Source organism: Gymnoscopelus braueri, assembly GCF_963280865.1.
Source record: "Gymnoscopelus braueri genome assembly, chromosome: 4".
Lineage (NCBI taxonomy): Eukaryota > Metazoa > Chordata > Actinopteri > Myctophiformes > Myctophidae > Gymnoscopelus > Gymnoscopelus braueri.
Window position 1 is genome coordinate 19,319,955 of NC_137605.1, and position 19,270 is coordinate 19,339,224.

The 19,270-nt window shown below is 40.9% G+C and overlaps 2 protein-coding genes across 5 annotated transcripts in view; both read left to right on the top strand.

The window, feature by feature from the left end:
- chd4b (chromodomain helicase DNA binding protein 4b) overlaps positions 1–14,283 on the top strand; it is a 40,348-nt gene extending 26,065 nt beyond the window's left edge. The window contains exons 27-39 of the mRNA XM_080427473.1: positions 1,072–1,158; positions 3,590–3,681; positions 4,258–4,391; positions 4,917–5,061; positions 5,405–5,561; positions 5,797–5,885; positions 6,143–6,410; positions 6,727–6,783; positions 7,359–7,532; positions 8,563–8,671; positions 9,261–9,393; positions 9,990–10,185; positions 12,529–14,283. Coding sequence (XP_080283599.1) covers positions 1,072–1,158; positions 3,590–3,681; positions 4,258–4,391; positions 4,917–5,061; positions 5,405–5,561; positions 5,797–5,885; positions 6,143–6,410; positions 6,727–6,783; positions 7,359–7,532; positions 8,563–8,671; positions 9,261–9,393; positions 9,990–10,185; positions 12,529–12,749 — 1,862 coding nt within the window. The 3' untranslated portion in view covers positions 12,750–14,283. The remainder of the gene's footprint in view (positions 1–1,071; positions 1,159–3,589; positions 3,682–4,257; positions 4,392–4,916; positions 5,062–5,404; positions 5,562–5,796; positions 5,886–6,142; positions 6,411–6,726; positions 6,784–7,358; positions 7,533–8,562; positions 8,672–9,260; positions 9,394–9,989; positions 10,186–12,528) is intronic.
- Positions 14,284–14,805: 522 nt separating this feature from the next.
- ptpn6 (protein tyrosine phosphatase non-receptor type 6) overlaps positions 14,806–19,270 on the top strand; it is a 29,539-nt gene continuing 25,074 nt past the window's right edge. The window contains exons 1-2 of one of the 4 annotated variants that reach the window (XM_080427495.1): positions 14,806–15,238; positions 18,677–18,702. In XM_080427495.1, coding sequence (XP_080283621.1) covers positions 18,695–18,702 — 8 coding nt within the window. In that variant the 5' untranslated portion in view covers positions 14,806–15,238; positions 18,677–18,694. Of the gene's footprint in view, positions 15,239–17,011; positions 17,804–18,676; positions 18,703–19,270 lie in introns of those variants that run through there. The other 3 variants (XM_080427497.1, XM_080427494.1, XM_080427496.1) reach the window with 3 other exon arrangements.

Here is a 19,270-nt window from a genome sequence, read left to right on the forward strand (position 1 = left end):
TAACCTAAGTGCATCTGAACGTTTCATAAGTGCAACAGTTGTCAAAATAGTTTGCATAATTTATTTATGGCAACTTTTTGGGCATGTGAGATTATGCACCTTTTGTTATAGCGATGAAAGCCTTGATGTTACTGGGTGAAATGTTCATGTTGGCATGGTACTGTAAAGGCCACGCCTCAGTAAAGTGAGGGAAGTCTCATGAAAGCAGAGTTCTCCTTTATTTTTGACCGTTACTTTACCTTCCCTGTATGGCTTTATGTTCCCTTTTGATGATGAGTGTTCTGTGACTCCTCTTAGATTCTGTTATGTAGCAAAAGCGCCCCCTTCTGTCTAGAAGTTAGGTTGTCAAATGTTTTAACAATACACAAGATTGGACTCAGGTGGTTTATTGGCCATGTATGCTTGCATGTCTGTATGTTTACACAAAGGCAAGTAGTACTGTTATGATATAACTGTTATTCTGTCTGTCGGTCTGTCTGTCTGTCTGTCTGTCTGTCTGTCTGTCTGTCTGAAGATCTACGTTTTGTCTAGAGCCAGACCCATATTTGACTTTTTTGATGACATTCATTGGTGTCGGCAGTTATGCAGCCGATGTGTGTCGAATGTCAAATAAGTATAATAAACAAGCCTGAGGCTGAGCTGCCGTTCAGTTCATTTGTGTAATTATATTTTATTTTATTAACAATGTATTTTTGTTTGTTTTTATTTGATGTTAAGTCAAGTTAAATGTTCTCAAATATAGAAACTTTGAATTTTCAAAATGATCAGATCCTACAAGTTACAACAAGCATTTCAAGCTTGTAGATCTCTAATAGATTTTTTGAAAGTTTCACCTATAATGACTAATGACCAAAATAGGGATGCGATTTCAAATTGGTTAGAAAATGTTGCACTTTTGACAAAATATCAGTACTCGGTGGGCGAGGAGTCTCCAAAATCGGGATAGGCATTGGACCCAAAAATCTGTATCGGTCGGGCTCTAGTTTTGTCCTGAACCAGCACATTTCTCTCATCCTCCTTACTGTCTTGTATTGTTTACTTAATCATCTCTCTATCGACACCTCTCGTCAGATTGGCAAGAGGATCAGTCAGACAACCAGTCAGATTACTCTGTGGCTTCGGAGGAGGGAGATGAGGACTTTGATGAGCGGGCTGAAGGTAAGAGTGTGAGTGTGTGTGTGTGTGTGTGTGTGTGTGTGTGTGTGTGTGTGTGTGTGTGTGTGTGGGGGTGTGTGTGTGTGTGTGTGTGTGTGTTAGGGCATTCACGAATAGTGATTTTTAGCATTCGAATTATTCGACCTATAAGTATTCGAATATTCGATTAATCGATTTGATTATAAAAAATTAAATAATAAAAAAATTTAAAAAATGTTTTTTTTTTTTTTTTTTTTTCAATGGCATTGATGACTCGACTCAAGGAATGCGAGTTGATGTCACACCAGAGCTCACAGCTGCATGTCTGCTGTAGAAAAGACACTAAAAAAAAAAATCTAAAAAAAAATATATATATATATTTTTATCGAATAATCGAATAGTGGTTTGATAGTCGAATAGTCGGTTTGATATTCGAATATTCGAATATTCGACTATTCGGTGAATGCCCTAGTGTGTGTGTGTGTGTGTGTGTGTGTGTGTGTGTTCGTTACAAAAAATTGCTATTCTAAAACTTTGCCGTCTTCACAAGCATAGTAATAACGTGAGTGTGCTCATAATGTCGAATAATGGTCTTAACAGAAAGTTGCATGTGTGTGCTTGCTAACGCACAGTATGTATGGGCTATTTAGATGGAATTGCTAGAAATTGCTCTTTAATGCTGATTCGAGATGAATCCTTAGGAGCTGAACAGCGCTGATGGGAAAATCACATGATTGTGGTTCTGATTAATGCAATGGGGAATGCAAACATCGCAGATTGTTCATAATGGTCACTTCTGCACTGACTTTTGCATAATGTATATCCAAAACCATGTACAGCTGCATAGTTTAAGATTATGCAAAGAGAGTACACGTTATATAGCAATGCAAAGTACTGTAGTGCAAACGGATACCCATTGTTGCGACAGGGATGTACCACTACATCAAGAGTGAACTTCTATTCTCTTCGCTCTGATTGCTGCCTACTGACATGGTTTAAACTACTTCTACAGACTTATCAGATTCAGACGACAGCTATGATATCCTCACCGACATCAACAACAGCAAGAACGTGGCAAAGACCATGTGTACCTGCACCCTCTGCACAGTCAGAGTAGAAAAGAGAAAGTTAAACAAAGAGAGGAAGGAAAAAGCAAAGAGACAGAAGAGAAAGGCAAAGAAAGCAATGAAACAGATGAAAATTCGAGAAAAGATGTTGAAAGGTCTTCGTTGTTGAAACCCTTGTGTAGTACCGGCCTGACCACTGTTTATGTTTTGTTTTTGAATTTGTATTTGTAATATCAAATAATATCAGAATGTTCAGAACAGCTTGTATTGCCATATCCTCCTAGACAGGTTACAAGAGGAAGGCAAAAATGTAAATGAGAGATTGGAGGAAAATGTTAAAGTTCTTGTTCAAGTGAACTCTTATTATTGTACTTTGCAGAGGCTTTGCACTTATAATAATTCATTATTTGCACTAAAGTTGCCTAATTCATTGTTTGCACTTAAGTTACCTCAGTTAAAAAATGTGGCTGGGTCATTTGGATATGCCTTTGTCAGTGAATTTTGTAAAGCAATTTGATTTCCAGATTTTATTTAATTTTTCTATTGGCCTGTCATTAATAATTGTAAAAAGAAATAAAGCTTTATTAAGTTCACAAAACCACGCTTTCAGTGTAAATTGTCCTGAAAGTGTTGTCACAACAACAGAAGCATTTAGTTTGTGTGGACAGTGAGGAGACGACTTCAGCAGGAGTGTGACCTGATGAGCAGTCGTAAGTCTAACATCTTCACTGAAGAATCGTTATAAAGTCCTGATAACATTTAACTGAGCAAATATCGAATTTGATGATGACACGGAAACTATTTTTGGTTTCAATTGGCATGTTTGTGTGTGTAGGTGGTGTTGTTGGTGGTGGTGGTGGTGGTGGTGGTGGTGGTGGTAGTGGTGGTGGGGGTGATTTGAGTATGTTCTGAATCCCTCATGGGCTGAGCTATGTGTGTGTATGTGCATGTGTTGGCAGCTGGTTCTCTAACTCAAGACCCAAAAGAAATATTGGACGTTTGCCCGGGACCTAAACTAGTGAAAATAGCAGAATAGCAACGCGTCGCTTCATGTCGCGTTGTGAGCTTGTAGATCTGCTATTTTCACTACTTCTTAAATTTTTTTTAAAATGTATGGACATTTTTGATTGTTTGGTATTTATTTATTAAATACTTTAGAAACATGTTGGAATGTTTTGTTTTTGTAAAAACTTTTTGAAATGTTTTGAAATAATATGAGTAATATTGTTTTTAAATGTTGAAATGGAAAAAATAGGATATTTACTCGCAACCCATAAAAATTAGTCGGCGACCCAAACATGGGTCCCGACCCACTGTTTGGTGAAACAGTGCTCTAATTGAGGTGTGAACCTCAGATGTGGCTAACCATGTCTTTCTCTTTCTGCTAGCCAACGCCCGCAGGCCCAACCGCAAGGGGCTTAGGAACGACAGGGACAAACCTCTGCCTCCTCTGTTGGCCAGAGTCGGTGGGAACATCGAGGTGAGTCTCCCACCTGCTGCGGTTCTAAATCACATCTAACATTATATTCCTTTTTTTAACTTTTCACCTTCTGTAGTTAATTTACTTCTTCCTTTACTATTTGATGTGGATCATTTGACTGCTCACCCCTTGATTAATATTATTTTTACATTGTACTAGTCTTACTCCACTGGAATTGGTACATGCACGTGCACATTTTAATCTATAATTTTACCATTTCAACCTTTTGCATTTTAGTCCCACTAGTGGCAGTGCTCTAAAGATTGCAAAGTCAATGTTCCCAAATTTCCACTTGAACACAAATGATCTTTAAATCTAATGGTGGGATTGCCCTGAAACTTGAGTGCATTCATGCTATCTGGAGGATGAAGCCTACTGATTTGGTGACTGGAGCCACCAACTTGCTGGTTGAAGCCCTGGGCCACAACCACTCTGCTTTTTCAAATATCTTCAAAGCCGGTCTTACACATAGTATAATAATAATATGACATATTCTGACATTTATTTTATTTTATTATATTAATACATTTCCCCTCAGGGATTAATGACATCTTATCTTGTTTTATTTCCTGTCAGGTGCTGGGCTTCAACGCGCGTCAGAGGAAGGCCTTCCTGAACGCTGTGATGCGTTATGGGATGCCCCCCCAGGATGCCTTCACCACACAGTGGCTGGTCAGAGACCTGCGAGGGAAGTCTGAGAAAGAATTCAAGTATGTGTCTAGAGATGCTACCACTCTTTTCTTATTCTAATTATTTTGTCTGTTGTCATGAGTAAAGAATTTCCCTCTAGATGAAGCTTCTGTATAGCAGCCTGATGACCCATTTCTTTATTCTCTGATAGTTGCTGGAGCAATATGTTGAGTCCCCAAGAACCTGTCGTCAGCTTTCCTAACTAGTGGTAATTTTTTTACCCTTGAGTTCAATGCTGGTGCACCTTGTTTGATCCAAGTCGGTGACTCGCTCTCATATAAAACTAAATCGGCCCCATGTCACAATTTTTTAAAACAATTTTGTCATCAATAGCATGCCTATACTCTAAGATAAAGACACCACGGCTCCATCAGTAATGTCACAATGAAGTATTGTCTTAATGGAATTGTTTCAGACTTGTGGGACCCGGCACTGTCCTATTCATGGTAACTTGATTCTAGCCTCCGTTCTGGCCAACTGGTGACAGGTAAACGGTGATGGGTGATACAGAGGTGTGATATTATTCCTTCTCCGTCTCATCTTAGGGCCTACGTGTCTCTGTTCATGCGTCACCTCTGTGAGCCGGGGGCGGACGGAGCGGAGACGTTCGCAGACGGCGTCCCCAGGGAAGGGTTGTCAAGGCAACATGTGCTCACTCGCATCGGGGTGATGTCACTCATCCGGAAGAAGGTATGCTGGCAAAGATGTCATGTTACAGTATGCGAATGTGTTGGCTATGTTATTGGATATTTTTGGTAAATGGTGCATTTAGAAACCACGCAAGGCACCAACCTGCTCATTGGTAGCAGATAGGGGATAAGTGTCTCCCTCAAGGACACGCGAGCGAGACACCACAGGCCTTTTAAAAAAATGTCTCACTTCAGAACCAAAATTAATGAAAAATGACAAAAATCACTGAAAAACTGAAATGAAAGTACAGTATATTGTGACAAAAAGGATTGACTAATGACAGACTGAGTGTGTGTGTGTGTGTGTGTGCGTGTGCGTGTGCGCGCGTGTGTGTGTGTAACAGGTGCAGGAGTTTGAGCATGTTAATGGACAGTGGTCCATGCCCTGGATGGCTGAACTGGAGGAGAACAAGAGAGCAGCTGCTCTGGCTGCAGGTGAAGACCCCAAAACCCCCTCTTCTGGAACCCCGGCAGATACACAGCCCAACACACCTGCCCCAGGTACACACACACACACACACACACACACACACACACACACACACACACACACACACACACACACACACACACACACACACACACACACACACACACACACGAATAATGCCTTAATATTTCATTTTATTTAATACATTGTGTGTGTGTGTGTGTGTGTGTGTGTGTGTGTGTGTGTGTGTGTGTGTGTGTGTGTGTGTGTGTGTGTGTGTGTGTGTGTGTGTGTGTGTGTTTACAGAAGATCTGTCTAAACCTGAGGACAAGGACATGGACGTGAAGGAGGAGGGAGAGGAGAGTAAAGGATCTTCCAAGTCAGATGATCCAGAGGTAAACAAACATCTCTTGTTTATTCCCGGTATACTCTTAGGATTCATTTATGCTATGTTGTGCAACTGTCATGTTTTTATACTGTAACTGAAAAAGAGCGATTTTTTTTACCGTTGTATTATGTATTACTACGCTGTCTCTATTCATTTTTTCTGTTACATACAGTACAGACATGTTTAAATGTCTTAATCATTACCACTATAGCTGTCTTCCTCATTCCTAATCTCCCAATATGAACACTGTTGCCTCTCATTCAGATCATCGAAATCCCAGACGAGACAGAGAAATCCCCGGTTCCAGAGAAGAAAGAAGTGGAGGGAGCAGAGTCCTCACCGAGCAAAGAGGAGAAAGACAAGGAGGTGGGAGACACTGACGCTGACATGAAGGACGAATCTGAAGATGGTAACAAGGACAAAGACGACAAGGAGAGGTCGTCATCGGAGGCCTCAGAGAAGGACACTCCCACCGAGGTCAAAGGGGAAGGGTTGGAGGTCAAGGCAGACTCCGACGAGGCCAAGCCTAAAGGTGAGATAAATTGAGATGAGACAAGTGAGCTTTATTAATCCTGGAGGGACAATTGGTTCTAACGGCAACAATGAATAGAATATGGAACAAAGACAAGGCATTTACACTTTGGTAAAGTTGTAAATAAACATATTAGAAATGTTCACATGTTAAATAATGAATCTATTAAATGTAAGATTCTCTTAGTTGTCAGTATGTACAGTATACTCTTGAAGTGATAGGCGTGTGTCTGTACTCTGTATAAATTCCTATACAGTTATTGCGAGTGGCAAGTGCATTGATTCAGATGAACTGTTTGTTTATCTCATCGTCTCAGCTGAAGAGAACAAAGACGACAAGATGGACACCAGTCCCCCTGCAGAAGAGAAGAAAGGTGAGACACACTGGTGAATGTGGTTGGCTCTCCAGACACTTGAGCAAACACACTGGATGGACACATGTTGGATGGAAACGCAGATGGCCCATTGAAACATGAAAGGAAAAAGTGGAAAGATGGCGAGAGTCATCTACTTGATGAAATAACTGTAACCATTTCAGTCCATTGCTTTGCAATCAAAACTTTCATTAACTGTCACATCTGTCACTTGCCAAAAAAAGAAAAAAGGACATTTTAATGATACGATTACTGGGAAATTACTTAGAAATGCTTAATGTGTCTCCGATGATGGGCTGTTGCTCCAGTTCACTGTCAGGGATAATTCAGTGAGACAACCCCCTTTTTCTCTGAATCCCGAGCTAGGTTTGTACAGGGTGCTCGTACTAAAATGCCATGAGAGATAAAGTTTCCTAATTTGGTATTGGTGGGTCCTTACTACATCTTTTCATAGGGTCGCTGGAACATTTTTGCTACATCATGGCTCTACTACGCAATTCTAAACATCACTTCCTGTGTACCTGGTGAATGAACCCCACTTAGTTTTCTCTCTTTTACGGGTTCTTTCTTCTCAGAGCAAAAAGAGGAGAAGGAGGGGGTGAAAAGTGAGGAGTCGGGCAAGCTGCAGAACGGAGAGAACGCTAAAGAAGGCGGTACAGCAGCGTCGCTGGTGAATGTCAGCGAGGAGAAGAAGAAAGCCGCCTCCAAGCAGAGGTTCATGTTTAACATTGCCGATGGAGGATTCACAGGTAACACCAACACCACACACTGTACTGTAAAGATGGGAGACCATAAAGTGATTATTCTTTCTCTGCATATTGAGTTTGTAATATAAACAGTGGAGTGCTAATCCCTAGTTCAGTGGTAGGCAACAGGCGGCCCGTGGGCCAGAACTGTCCCGCCAGCGTTAATATCTGGCCTGACAAGTAATTTTGTAAATAATTTACAATAGCTGACTGACAGTCCAGGTAGGATATGGACAGCAATAGCTTTGAATTGATGAAATCAGGTATGATGAACAAATGGTTCTATTTCCATTCTTTGAATGTTATGTTTTCACTGTCAACTTTCCTCTTGAGACTTTTGGACAGCAAAGCTGTGTTTCACATGCCTCAAATGATACATTGTTTCTCTCCATTCTAATAGACCTTGAACCATGAAAGAGCTCTTGTTCGAAAAGGAGTACTCTCTGTCTCCAGATAAAATGTTCACTAAATATCCTCTAAGTGAAACATTCAAGGATGACGCTTGCACAAAAAGGATGTGGTGTGCACCTGTAACATTTGATTCCACATGCTTTTTCTGTTATACCACATCTTTATGTAGTAACTTTTATAACAATACAGTTATTATTATTGTATATGTTTGTTTGTTGCAAGTTCCACGTCCTAAATTAGCCATTGATTGTGTTCTGGCCCACCATCTAATGTCTTTGAAAAAGTTTGGCGCGAGGCCAAACTTACTTGCCGACCACTGCCTAGGTTTTAGTCATCACAGATTTCCTTTTCCTCTGACATATAACTTAATTTGTACCATTTATCTTTCTGACCTGTGTTACTTCATCCCAGGGTTTCACTCTTTGACATGAAAATGATCTTGTCTATTTCAGTTATTTAAACCACAATGGTCATTCTAGGTGAAATGAGACTCAGTGTTTCTGTTTCTCCAAATACTACTGGGATTAAATTTAGAAACTGTGTTTTGTTTTGGTCGACAGCTATATTCCTGCGTTATCACATTTTCTGTGACACTCTGTGACCTTTGTGACCTCTGTTCCAGAGCTCCATTCTCTGTGGCAGAACGAGGAGCGGGCAGCCACAGTAACTAAGAAGACTTTTGAAATCTGGCACCGTAGACATGACTACTGGCTTCTAGCTGGCATCATACAGTATCCTTTTCAATATAAACAGCTAAATAACCTTTTCGGCTTCTTTGTAGGGGATTTCATGTACAGTACAAATTGGTTCAGATAACTATTAGACACCAGTATTCTGCAGTCAGTAATGAGACACACGTAGAGTCAAAGAACTAATATTTCAGATAGCAAATGGTTAGATGTAAACATACAAACAACATTGCATGCATAGATCATCAATGAGAAGAGAAGAGAGAAGAGAACGAGGTTTATAGGAAAACCTTTATTCAACATAGATTGCCTTAGCTTTAAATACAGTATAGCATGTTCTCAAAGTAGAAAGATGCCTTCCATATATCGTTGCTGTCGGGCAGATATTTTAACTTTTTGTGTTTTCTTCACAAAAAGCATCAAAAGTAACAGATCCACAAGCTCGAAAGGCGGCGCGAAGCGACTCGTTTTGTGCCTAGCTGTGCAGAAATCAGTCTATATGTTATTTTTAGACATTTTTAGGTCTTTTCAGTGTGTTCAGTGCAGTGAGACAGGAAATGGGTGGAGAGATGGTAAGAGATTGATTGGATATGATGATGATGTTATGACCCTTGACCACAATGTCCCTCAGACACGGTTATGCTCGCTGGCAGGATGTGCAGAACGACGTGCAGTATGCCATCCTCAACGAGCCCTTCAAAGGAGAGATGAGTCGAGGGAACTTCCTGGAAATCAAGAATAAGTTCCTGGCTCGCAGGTTCAAGGTGCGTGGACCTGCTGATGTCACAGCACACACACACACGCATGCGTACACACACACACACACACACACACACACACACACACACACACACATACATCCAAATGTCCAAAGTCCCCAAAATACATAACAATTCACAAGTCAATGAATAGCTACAGTAGATAAATAAATCAATAAATAAATGGATAAATACATCTATGGTCCAGGATTATCAGCAAATTTCTTCTTTAAAGTTATAGTCAGAATTTGATTTTGTTTTGCTGGGATAGCTCTTGTTATAATTTCTCTCTCAGTGTCAACATAATCATATTAGGGCGTGCCCGCTGGCCTAGCGGTCCAGGCGCATACCATATACGCTGGTAATCCAGCTTGACAGCGTGTCGCGGGTTCGACTCCCGATCCCGAAGTCCTTTGCTGTGTGTCACCCCCCCCATCTCTCTCCCCATTTCCTGTCAGCCTACTGTCCTGTCAAATAAAGGCAAAAATGCCCCCCAAAAATCTTTAAAAAAAAACAACATAATCATACTAATCCTCAAATTTCTCCCTGCATTATTAAGATTGACTATTGTCATCCTTCCTTTCTTCGTGTCTGCTGTGTAGTTATTGGAGCAGGCCTTGGTGATAGAGGAACAGCTGCGCAGGGCGGCCTACCTCAACATGTCCGAGGACCCCGCTCACCCCTCCATGGCCCTCAACACGCGCTTCAGCGAGGTGGAGTGTCTGGCCGAGTCCCACCAACACCTCAGCAAAGAGTCCATGTCTGGGAACAAGCCTGCCAATGCAGTGCTGCATAAAGGTTAGTAGATAAGAGTGACATTTGTGACCCAGGGCCAGCATGAGAATTAAGGGTTCATTGTGGAACCGTGCATTTTGGTCAAAAGGTAGATTTAGAATCTTCAAGGGCTTATCTATCATTTACCTTAAAGTCAAAACTGAAATTGGCTTGTAAATATGAGAATAATGCATTTACAGGGGAGATTCAACATTGTTGTTAAATCAAATCGGCTGATCGTGTAAAGTACATCTTTCATACGATCGTGTTGCAAGAACAATCCCTCGCCATTTTGTCAAATTCAATTTCAATTAAATTAACCACTCGAGTTCAAACAATACTAGTTTTAATGTGAAAGCGCCGCGTTACTTCCTTGGGAACGTCAAAAATTATATTGAGGAAGTTAGGCGCTAAAATGAAGATTATGGAATACGTGTTTTTAACTACGTCTAAAGGCTCATTTATGGTCAACCTTAAAAACGGATATGGATAGAGACGGAGCCTTCTAGCTGAATTCTGCATTCATTTCATCCATATTTGTGCACGTTTTCTGAAAGCTTACGAATATGGAAGAAATGGAGCAGTACAACTGTTAATCTTTGGGGGCAGTATAGCTCCCACGATTGCTTAAACTAGAGCCATTGTGGTGTCTAGACCGCCCCCAAAAATTCTGTAGACACAACGAAGCCTTTTAAAAAATTATACTAGTGAAAATAATTCTATGTCCACATGTCGCTATGTATTTAATGGCCTCACAGACCACCACAACGTCTACTACACAGCCTAAACTTTTGACTCTTTCTTAATTATGACCTCCGTCACCATGTTTGTTGTCAGAAAACCTTTGACTCTGAACTGCCTTCTAGTGGGTGTATTGCTTAACATCCATGCCAGCAGAAAGGACGCATGGACGTATGAGAGCAGTTACGGTTACACCGTTTGAAACAGATTTATTTATTTTCGTACGTAAAGGGAGCATAAATGAGCCTTAAAAGTGTATTTGTGCATAGGGGCGCGTGCCAGTGCGGTGAAAGTAGACAAGTGACGGATTATGGACATATGTTTGGGTGAGTGAAATTTGTCGTATGATTTTCTTTATAGACCTCTCTGACTTTTGTAGGGACAAATCTAAAAGGAGCAACAATGTATTCCTTCCCCAGCCAGACACTCATGCACAGGGTAGCTTGCTCCCCTGCAAACAAAGAGAGTAGGGCTGCTACTACTGATTATTTTCTTAGCGATTATTCTATTGATTTCTTTTTTGATTTATCAAATCATTGAGAAGTGCATTTTTGGGTTAGTCTTTTTTATTTTGTATATATGAATGAATCAACATGAAAATAATTCTAATCGATTTTTCTATTATTATCGACTAAATCAATTGGTCTGATTAACCACTTAAGCTCTATTTTATACTTTGTCATACAACAGTGTCTCCAAGCTGATGAAGCCTTCATCAGCCCTGGCTTGGAGAAGGCTACTTTTATGTCATATCCTGTGTGGATATGACATAATGATAAAATAAAGTTATATACCTACAGTATATATAATTTGTATTTTTAAAGAAGAGTGCATGAATCTTTTCTTCAGTAATGGAACATTTTCCAAGAGCACCTTCAATGCTGAGCTTTCATAACCCAAAGTAGCACTCCTTTGGCATCTCTCATCTCAAAGTAGGAGCATATGTTGAGGAGTAATGGAGTCCTGCACACTGCCATAACTTGTTAATAGTGTTAGTTTCGTCGACTAAAACTACGACTACCTTTTTTTCACTGACGAAAACGAAATAAAAACTATAAATATACTGACAATTTTGTCAACAAATAAAAACTAGACTAAAATGTTAGGGAGGGACTAGTGGACAAGAGATCCACTATAAGCTCACGCTGCGACGCGTTGTGAGCTTGTAGATCTGCAATTTCCGCCACACAGCTGGGTATAAATCAGATATTACGACGCCATCACGGCCCGCCAAAATACATTTTAGTCGACTAAATCAACCGTAGATTTAGTTGACAAAAATCTTATATTTAGTCAACTAAAACTAGACTAAAACTAAAACATTTCAGATGACTAAAATGTGGCTAAAACTAGATGGAATTTTATTCAAAAAGACCATAACTAAAACTACATCAAAATTGGCCATAAAAATTTACATAACACTGCTTGTTAACTTGTGAAAATGAAAGCAACATGGCAGTCACAGACCTTTGTCGGGCATGTGTCACTCTTCAACATATGTTCTACTTTTGTAATACACCCATTTTCTTCCAGGTTCGCAAACGTTTCTTATTGAACTAAAGCGGAAGCAAACCTTCACAAATGCTATTAAAAAGCTGAACTATCGCGGCCCTCCTGTTTCCTCAGTGCTCAAACAACTGGAAGAGCTGCTCAGCGACATGAAGGCAGACGTCACCCGCCTCCCGGCGACCATCGCCAGGATACCCCCTGTCGCTGTACGTCTGCAGATGTCCGAGAGGAACATCCTGAGCCGGTTGGCCAGCCGGGGGCCAGAGGTCACTGGGCAGAACCAGTCACAGGCCTCGCAGCAGCAGATGCAGGTGCAGCAGATGCAGGTGCAGCGTTGACCAATCCCGCTCGTGCGCATCACGGCTAACCAACCTTCCTATTGGCTACAGAAGCCCTCACTTCACTGCCACGTAGCAGGCCCCTCCCCTCATCCTCACACACCTCCGCCACCCTGCTACAGAACAGTGAGATCAGACTACCTCCCTACTTCCACACGCACACACACACGTACACACACACACACACGCACACACACACACACGCACGCACGCACGCACGCACGCACACACACACACACACACACACACACACACACACACACACACACACACACACACACACACACACACACACACACACACACACACACACACACACACACACACACACACACACATACCTCCACCCATCTACGGACTCAGCAGAGAAACACCTATGTTGTGGGGCTTTTATTTTGAAGAGACTGGAACCATAGAGCTAGAATAGAATAGGAGTGAATGATGGGACTTCACTTCTATGTACTCTACATCTATGGCCTACTAGATGAACTGATCTATCTTCCTCTCACTTTTAACTTTCTCTTAACCTGAGCACTGTCTTTGTGACGGGACCGCAGGCAGCTCCACTGGCCTGTTGTGTCCTCTACAGCAGGGTCAAATGTGTCTATGTAACTATAATGTATCATAGAGTCGCTAGACAACACGGATAGCAGCATCCAACATGTTTGGAGTGTATCGGCGCTTTTCCCTGTTTTTTGTTTGACTGACGAAACATGGATTCAAGTGACTCTTATTGTTGTGCTCACTTTCACATCGTAGGAAATCATTGTGTTGAATCTTAAACTTTTTTTTTTTCGTCCATCATTCGTCTCTGTTGTCCTCACCTGCGTCCTTGTGTGTATGCGTGCACATGTGTGTGTGTGTGTGTGTGTGTGTGTGTGTGTGTGTGTGTGTGTGTGTGCTTGTGTGTGTGTGCTTGTGTGAGTGTGCTTGTGTACAGTATTTGTGAACCAGGGCACACTGATGTGCATCTCTACTGCAGAATTCTCCCGATGCGGAGCTGTGACTTTTTTTTGCCAGAGAGAGAGAGAGAGAGAGAGAGAGAGAGAGCGAGAGAGAGTGTCAATCACACAACAGTATGGATGAGTGACTAGTTACCTCCTCTCTGCTTCCCTGAACCCCAGCCCACCACTACCTGTCTGTTCAGGTAACCTAACCTAATGATTGGATATCCCACCCACCTCCCCTTCCAGCCAGCACCTTGACATTCCTAAATTGGTTTTCTGGACGAACGTGGCGTGAACACGCTGTTCCTCGGGGAGACCACCTCCCCTCTTCCTTTTTATTTTCATTCAAGTAAAGGACAGAACATTATCTCCGCAAGTTTTAGGTACACGGGACGGCACTGAGAATGATGGCAATCTTAAGTTAATTTAATTTCTTACAGTCTAATGTCTCGTTGTTTTACATTATTTTTGGATATTATTATTATTATTATTATTATTATTATTATAAAGGTTGCAACCTTGTTGTTTTTATCGTTCCTGTTTGTTTTTAAAGGACTACAATTAAAAAAAGGGTAACAGTTTGTCAAGCTGTGGTGTCTGTCCGCTTATTTGTGAGAGAGAAAATTATAAATCAGAGTTAGAGATGAGATTTAAGATGTGCAAGGGAGTCATTAATTTTGGTAGGAATGTCAATTGGTTACGATGGACCATCCCATTGCTGTTGAGCATGGCATTGAATCCTTCCTGTTAACTTTCATATATGAATGAACTAAAACTATGATTGCCAAAATGCAAGCATAAAAATGTCTAATGAATTTGGATGTTCTTACATGGACCGATAACAGTTTTGGGTTATTCAAACATGATGCATTACATCCAATACCTAGAACATTAGGTGTGAAGAGTCACTTTGCATATGACTCTCAAAGGTAAGAATTTACATTAAAAACAAATGGACATGCAAGAGAGAGAGAGGAGGGACTGTGTAGTGGTTAGTTGGGTGAAGAATAGGGAGAAGATAAGCAAGGAAAGGAGGCAACAAGAACTGTTTTAGACTGACCTGCAGAAAGGCATAAAGGCTGAAGAGTTTGGGAGAAGGCATGTGAGAGGAAGAGCTAGCAAAAGCAAGGGTAGACTATACAGGAACAGGCTTATTTTCTCCCAGCTACAGACGGGTAATTAAGAAAATTGGTGTAAATTACAGGGCGGGGGAATAGGCTGGGCTGGATAATAAGGCCTGATATCTTATCGTGGCAGAGAGAAAAGGAGAAAAAGACGGGTAATGGACAAGGAAGACTTAAGGGCATCACTGACATTTTTTTTGGAACAAGTGATGTATTTGTCATAAAAGGTTAGCTGGATTGACCATGTGGTGTTTGGACGCACTTACCCCCTGTGAGTCCTATGCGGTCCTGGCTAGTAAATCGAGATAAATATAGATCTCATCGCAGAAGGCGCCAAAGAAGAAGTGAGCGGATTCAAGCTGTATTTCAGCCCAGCAGGAGAGAGCCCCCGCTGCTACTGAGTGCAAATGTCTTGTAGGTAAGTTTTGCGGGTACCATTTTGCCGCTTTTGGACTGTCCTCGGTCCAACACTGTCATTTTGTTTTGTTTTGTTTTTTAATAATGAAAGTGATCTGGCCGCTGACCTTATACTTCTTTACTGGCACAGTCTAGTACTACTGAAAGGAAGACGGTGTAGGGGACGTTGATAGCTTGTAGATCTGCTATTTTCAAAAATGATTTTTTTTTTGTGTGCCTATAATGACATGCTCAGAATAGGTATGTGTGTGTACCATTGTAGCTTGTACAAAATAGCCTATGTGTGTATACAATTGAAGCTTGTACAGTAGTCTATGTGTGTGTACCATTTATGCACAAGCCTTGGTGTCATCTATATCTTACCCCTCTTTCCAGTATTCTACTGTGAAATAAAGCCACAAAGGTATTTAAAACAAAATCTTCAGAAAGGAATGGACTATTTTGCTTGCTGGGTCTGGTGTCAAAGTGTCTTAACTTCTTGCACAGCTTTTGATGTTCATAAGTGTCAACTGGGTAGACAGCTCCAGGTGTTGAGAGAGAGAGAGAGAGTGTGTGTGTGAGAGAGCGAGAGAGGAAGAGAAAGAGAGAGAGATAGATGTGCACACTGCAATAGCTTGTGTAAGCCATGGTGCTCAACACCTGCAGTGCTCCTTGTGTGTGTGTGTGTTCTCACATTTCTCTATACAGGTCAACTGGTTATTTACTGAATTGTATCTTAAAATTATGTAAATAAACAACTCTATGTTTGTATTACAACTACACAAGTCAATGTGTTTGGCCTGTACAAACATGTATTATGTTTGTGCTTTTAGAACTCTTGTGAGGGGAATAAGATTTGCAAGTCAAATAGACAGGGCAACATGACATGAGTTTACAGTAACTAAAAGTTCAATGTGTAAACAGAGCTATGTCACATTGCAACTTGGTAGAACTGGCTTACAAAATCATGAATGTTCATTTGCTGTTAGAAATAGTTCATAGTTAAAAGTCTGGCAGCTCTTGATTCTCAACATGATTTATGTTGCATTGTGGGATATGTAGTGTCACTTGGAAAGCCTCTGTAAGCTTCCTCTAGTCTAGTGCACACTGGACCTGGATCCTCTTCTAGTACCAGGTAAAAATATATGGTAACCGGAACAGTGGGCCCCTGAGAACACTGGGCCCCATGTTTTTAAATAATATATATATTTATTTATTATGAATTATTATTTTATATTAGATTTTTTTTCTACATTTATTTTACAAATCCAAATCCACTTTTGCCAAATACATATAATATTTAATTTATTACATTTAAGGCCCAATATTTCTACAAAACCTGTGATAATTTGAAGGGTCAATTTTGGTCTGGTAATGATGTACTGTACATGTTCAAATCATGAATACATTACATTATTTCCAACTATTTTCCAAAGCATACATTTATTCTTTAATGCAATTATTAAAATAATAAAATCAAATAAAAACTAGCCAATTTAACGTTGAGGTGCCCACAAAGTCTATTCCATGTAGTGCTGTAAGTAACAATGTTGCCTGAATAATAGCCATGTTTGAATTGAGAATATAAGCACACAGTTGCACAGAGTATAGAGGGGGTTGGACAGCAATAAGGAAGTATACTGTGACTCTGACCTTTTTGTGTGTGTGTGTGTGTGTGTGTGTGTGTGTGTGCGTGTGCGTGTGCGTGTGCGTGTGCGTGCGCGTGCGCGTGTGCGTGCGCGTGCGCGTGTGTGGGGCGCTGCACCTGGAAGTGCAGAGAGCAAACAGACAGTGGAGCAGAGTAGAGGGGAGGAGTGATGGGGCAGGTGGTATCTATAAACTAACAACACTGGGGGAAGAAGACAACAAGTGAAAGAAAAGTGGGCTATAACTAGTGTTGCGGGTTTCAGAATACATTTTGAAGCAGCGTGTTTTGTCAGAGCTTATTTCATTACAAAGAGTAGTAGTTCCTTTTTCCCCTCGCCGACAGACAGACAGAGAGACAGACAGACAGGACACTTGTCGTGCGCTCACGCTAACCGACGCACAGCAAATAACGGAGCGCGCAGTTCACACACAACAGGAGATGGAGTATCAGAGAGTTATAAGCTGCAAGAACTAATTCTACCTCGGAATATAAAGTATATTTAGTGTTGAATTAGTTTTTTTTTTGTATCGTTTGTTTCTTTGTGTGGAGGGCGGGGCTCCCTCTGCTGGAGGAATTCCGCCCCTCTTCTCTTCTCGTCAGCTATTTTGGTTCCTGCTGTCTGTCTTGTCTTGTCTTCGCTTTCACTCCTTTGTGAAAGAAAGGGTTGTAGCTTAAAAAGGAAGGAAGGGGCAAAACAGAGAGAGAGAGAGAGAGAAGAGGAGGAGAGGGAACCTAGAGGACGGAGCCACATACATAGCCTACAGACACCAGCCTTTCAGAGGGTGTCACTTTACAGAAGTGGTGCTGAGAACAGCAGTGGTGGAAAGTAACTAAGTACATTTACTCAAGTACTGTACTTAGATCATTTTTTAAGGTATTTTTTTTACTTTTCTTAAGTAGTTCCATCTTTTGATACTTCTACTCCACTGCATCTCCGAGGTAAATATTGTACTTTTTATCCACTACAATTATTTGACAGCTTTAGTTACTAGTTACTTTGCAGATTTTGATTATTAAGACAAAACATACATTGACCAACTAAGCCCTATTTTGTACCTCAGCTATTTGAAAATAGCCGATCTACAACAGAGCTTGTAGATCTGCTATTTTTTATTTTGAAACCTGAAATGGGACTTTCTGCAGTGTACTTGAGTACTTTTACCTTTTGGTACTTAAAGTACAATTTGATGCCAATACTTTTGCACTTTTACTCAAGTAAAATGTGAATACAGAACTTTTACTTGTAGCAGAGTATTTCTATATTGTGGTATTGGTACTTTTACTTACTGACTAGAGGAGGAAGAGAAGAGAGTGGAGTGACAGACTAGACCAATGGTTCTCAAACGTATACATTTCAAGGTCTCCCCTTAACTCTGACAGTGTACAAATGGACCCGTTAGGGTCCATTTGGTTCCATTGGTATACTGTTAGAGTTACAGACTTGGAAGGGTCAATTTAGACCCCCTAAACTAAAGGACCCCAGAGAGTCCCTGGAGTCCACTTTGGACTAGACTACACAGTACAATCTTCAGTGACTCTGAGTGCACAAATGGAACCAAATGGACCCTTACTACGGCCCCTCAGAGTTTGTGCACTCAGAGTTAAATGAATAGGGTCAGTCAGAGAGGTGTCTTTATAGGAGGCAGGGAGGCAACATGCTCTTCCTCAGTCAGAGAGTTGTACAGTTGTTTGGCTATAATTGAATAAGTTGATCCTGTCAGAACAGAATAGCCTATTATGATGCTTGATTCTGTGCATGCACACTGTTGTAAAGAGCACCTCATAACCCTCTGTCCCTCTCTTTGGAACCAGAAGACTTAAAAGGACAACATGGTTCGGTAAGTAGTAATAATATAATTACAAACTCTTACAACATGGTCTTTACTGTATAGCACCATTCTTACTTGTATAGTAACTTTGATCTCAAAAGTGTTGAGAATGTACAATATGGCTCAATAAGTGACGACGTCGAAGCCGTCTCTCGAGGTTCAGTAACAGTTAGCCAACCCCGGCTGTAATCTGTTGTGTTTTTTGCGTAAGGCATTGGATGTTAACTTCTCTGTTTCCATTCCTTCTCTTTCTCTCTCGCTCTCCCTCCCTCCCTCCCTCCCTCTCTGTCTGTCTCTTTTACTGCAGAAGTTAAGTCCTCTGTTCTGCTTTTATACTTTATATTCATTTGTCACTCACTCATACTCTGCAGACTGCAGCTGACAATATATATAACAATAGAGTGTACAGAATATGAATGGAGGATAATCCTAGTTGCTAAATGATTCTCCTTTCAAATTCTGTGCAATGACACACTTATATATCTTGTGTTATATCTTATTGTCATATATTGCTGTTAGCACTGTCTGTGGAGCATGGCACTCAGACTTGTATGAGTGAGCGACAAATAAGCTCCTT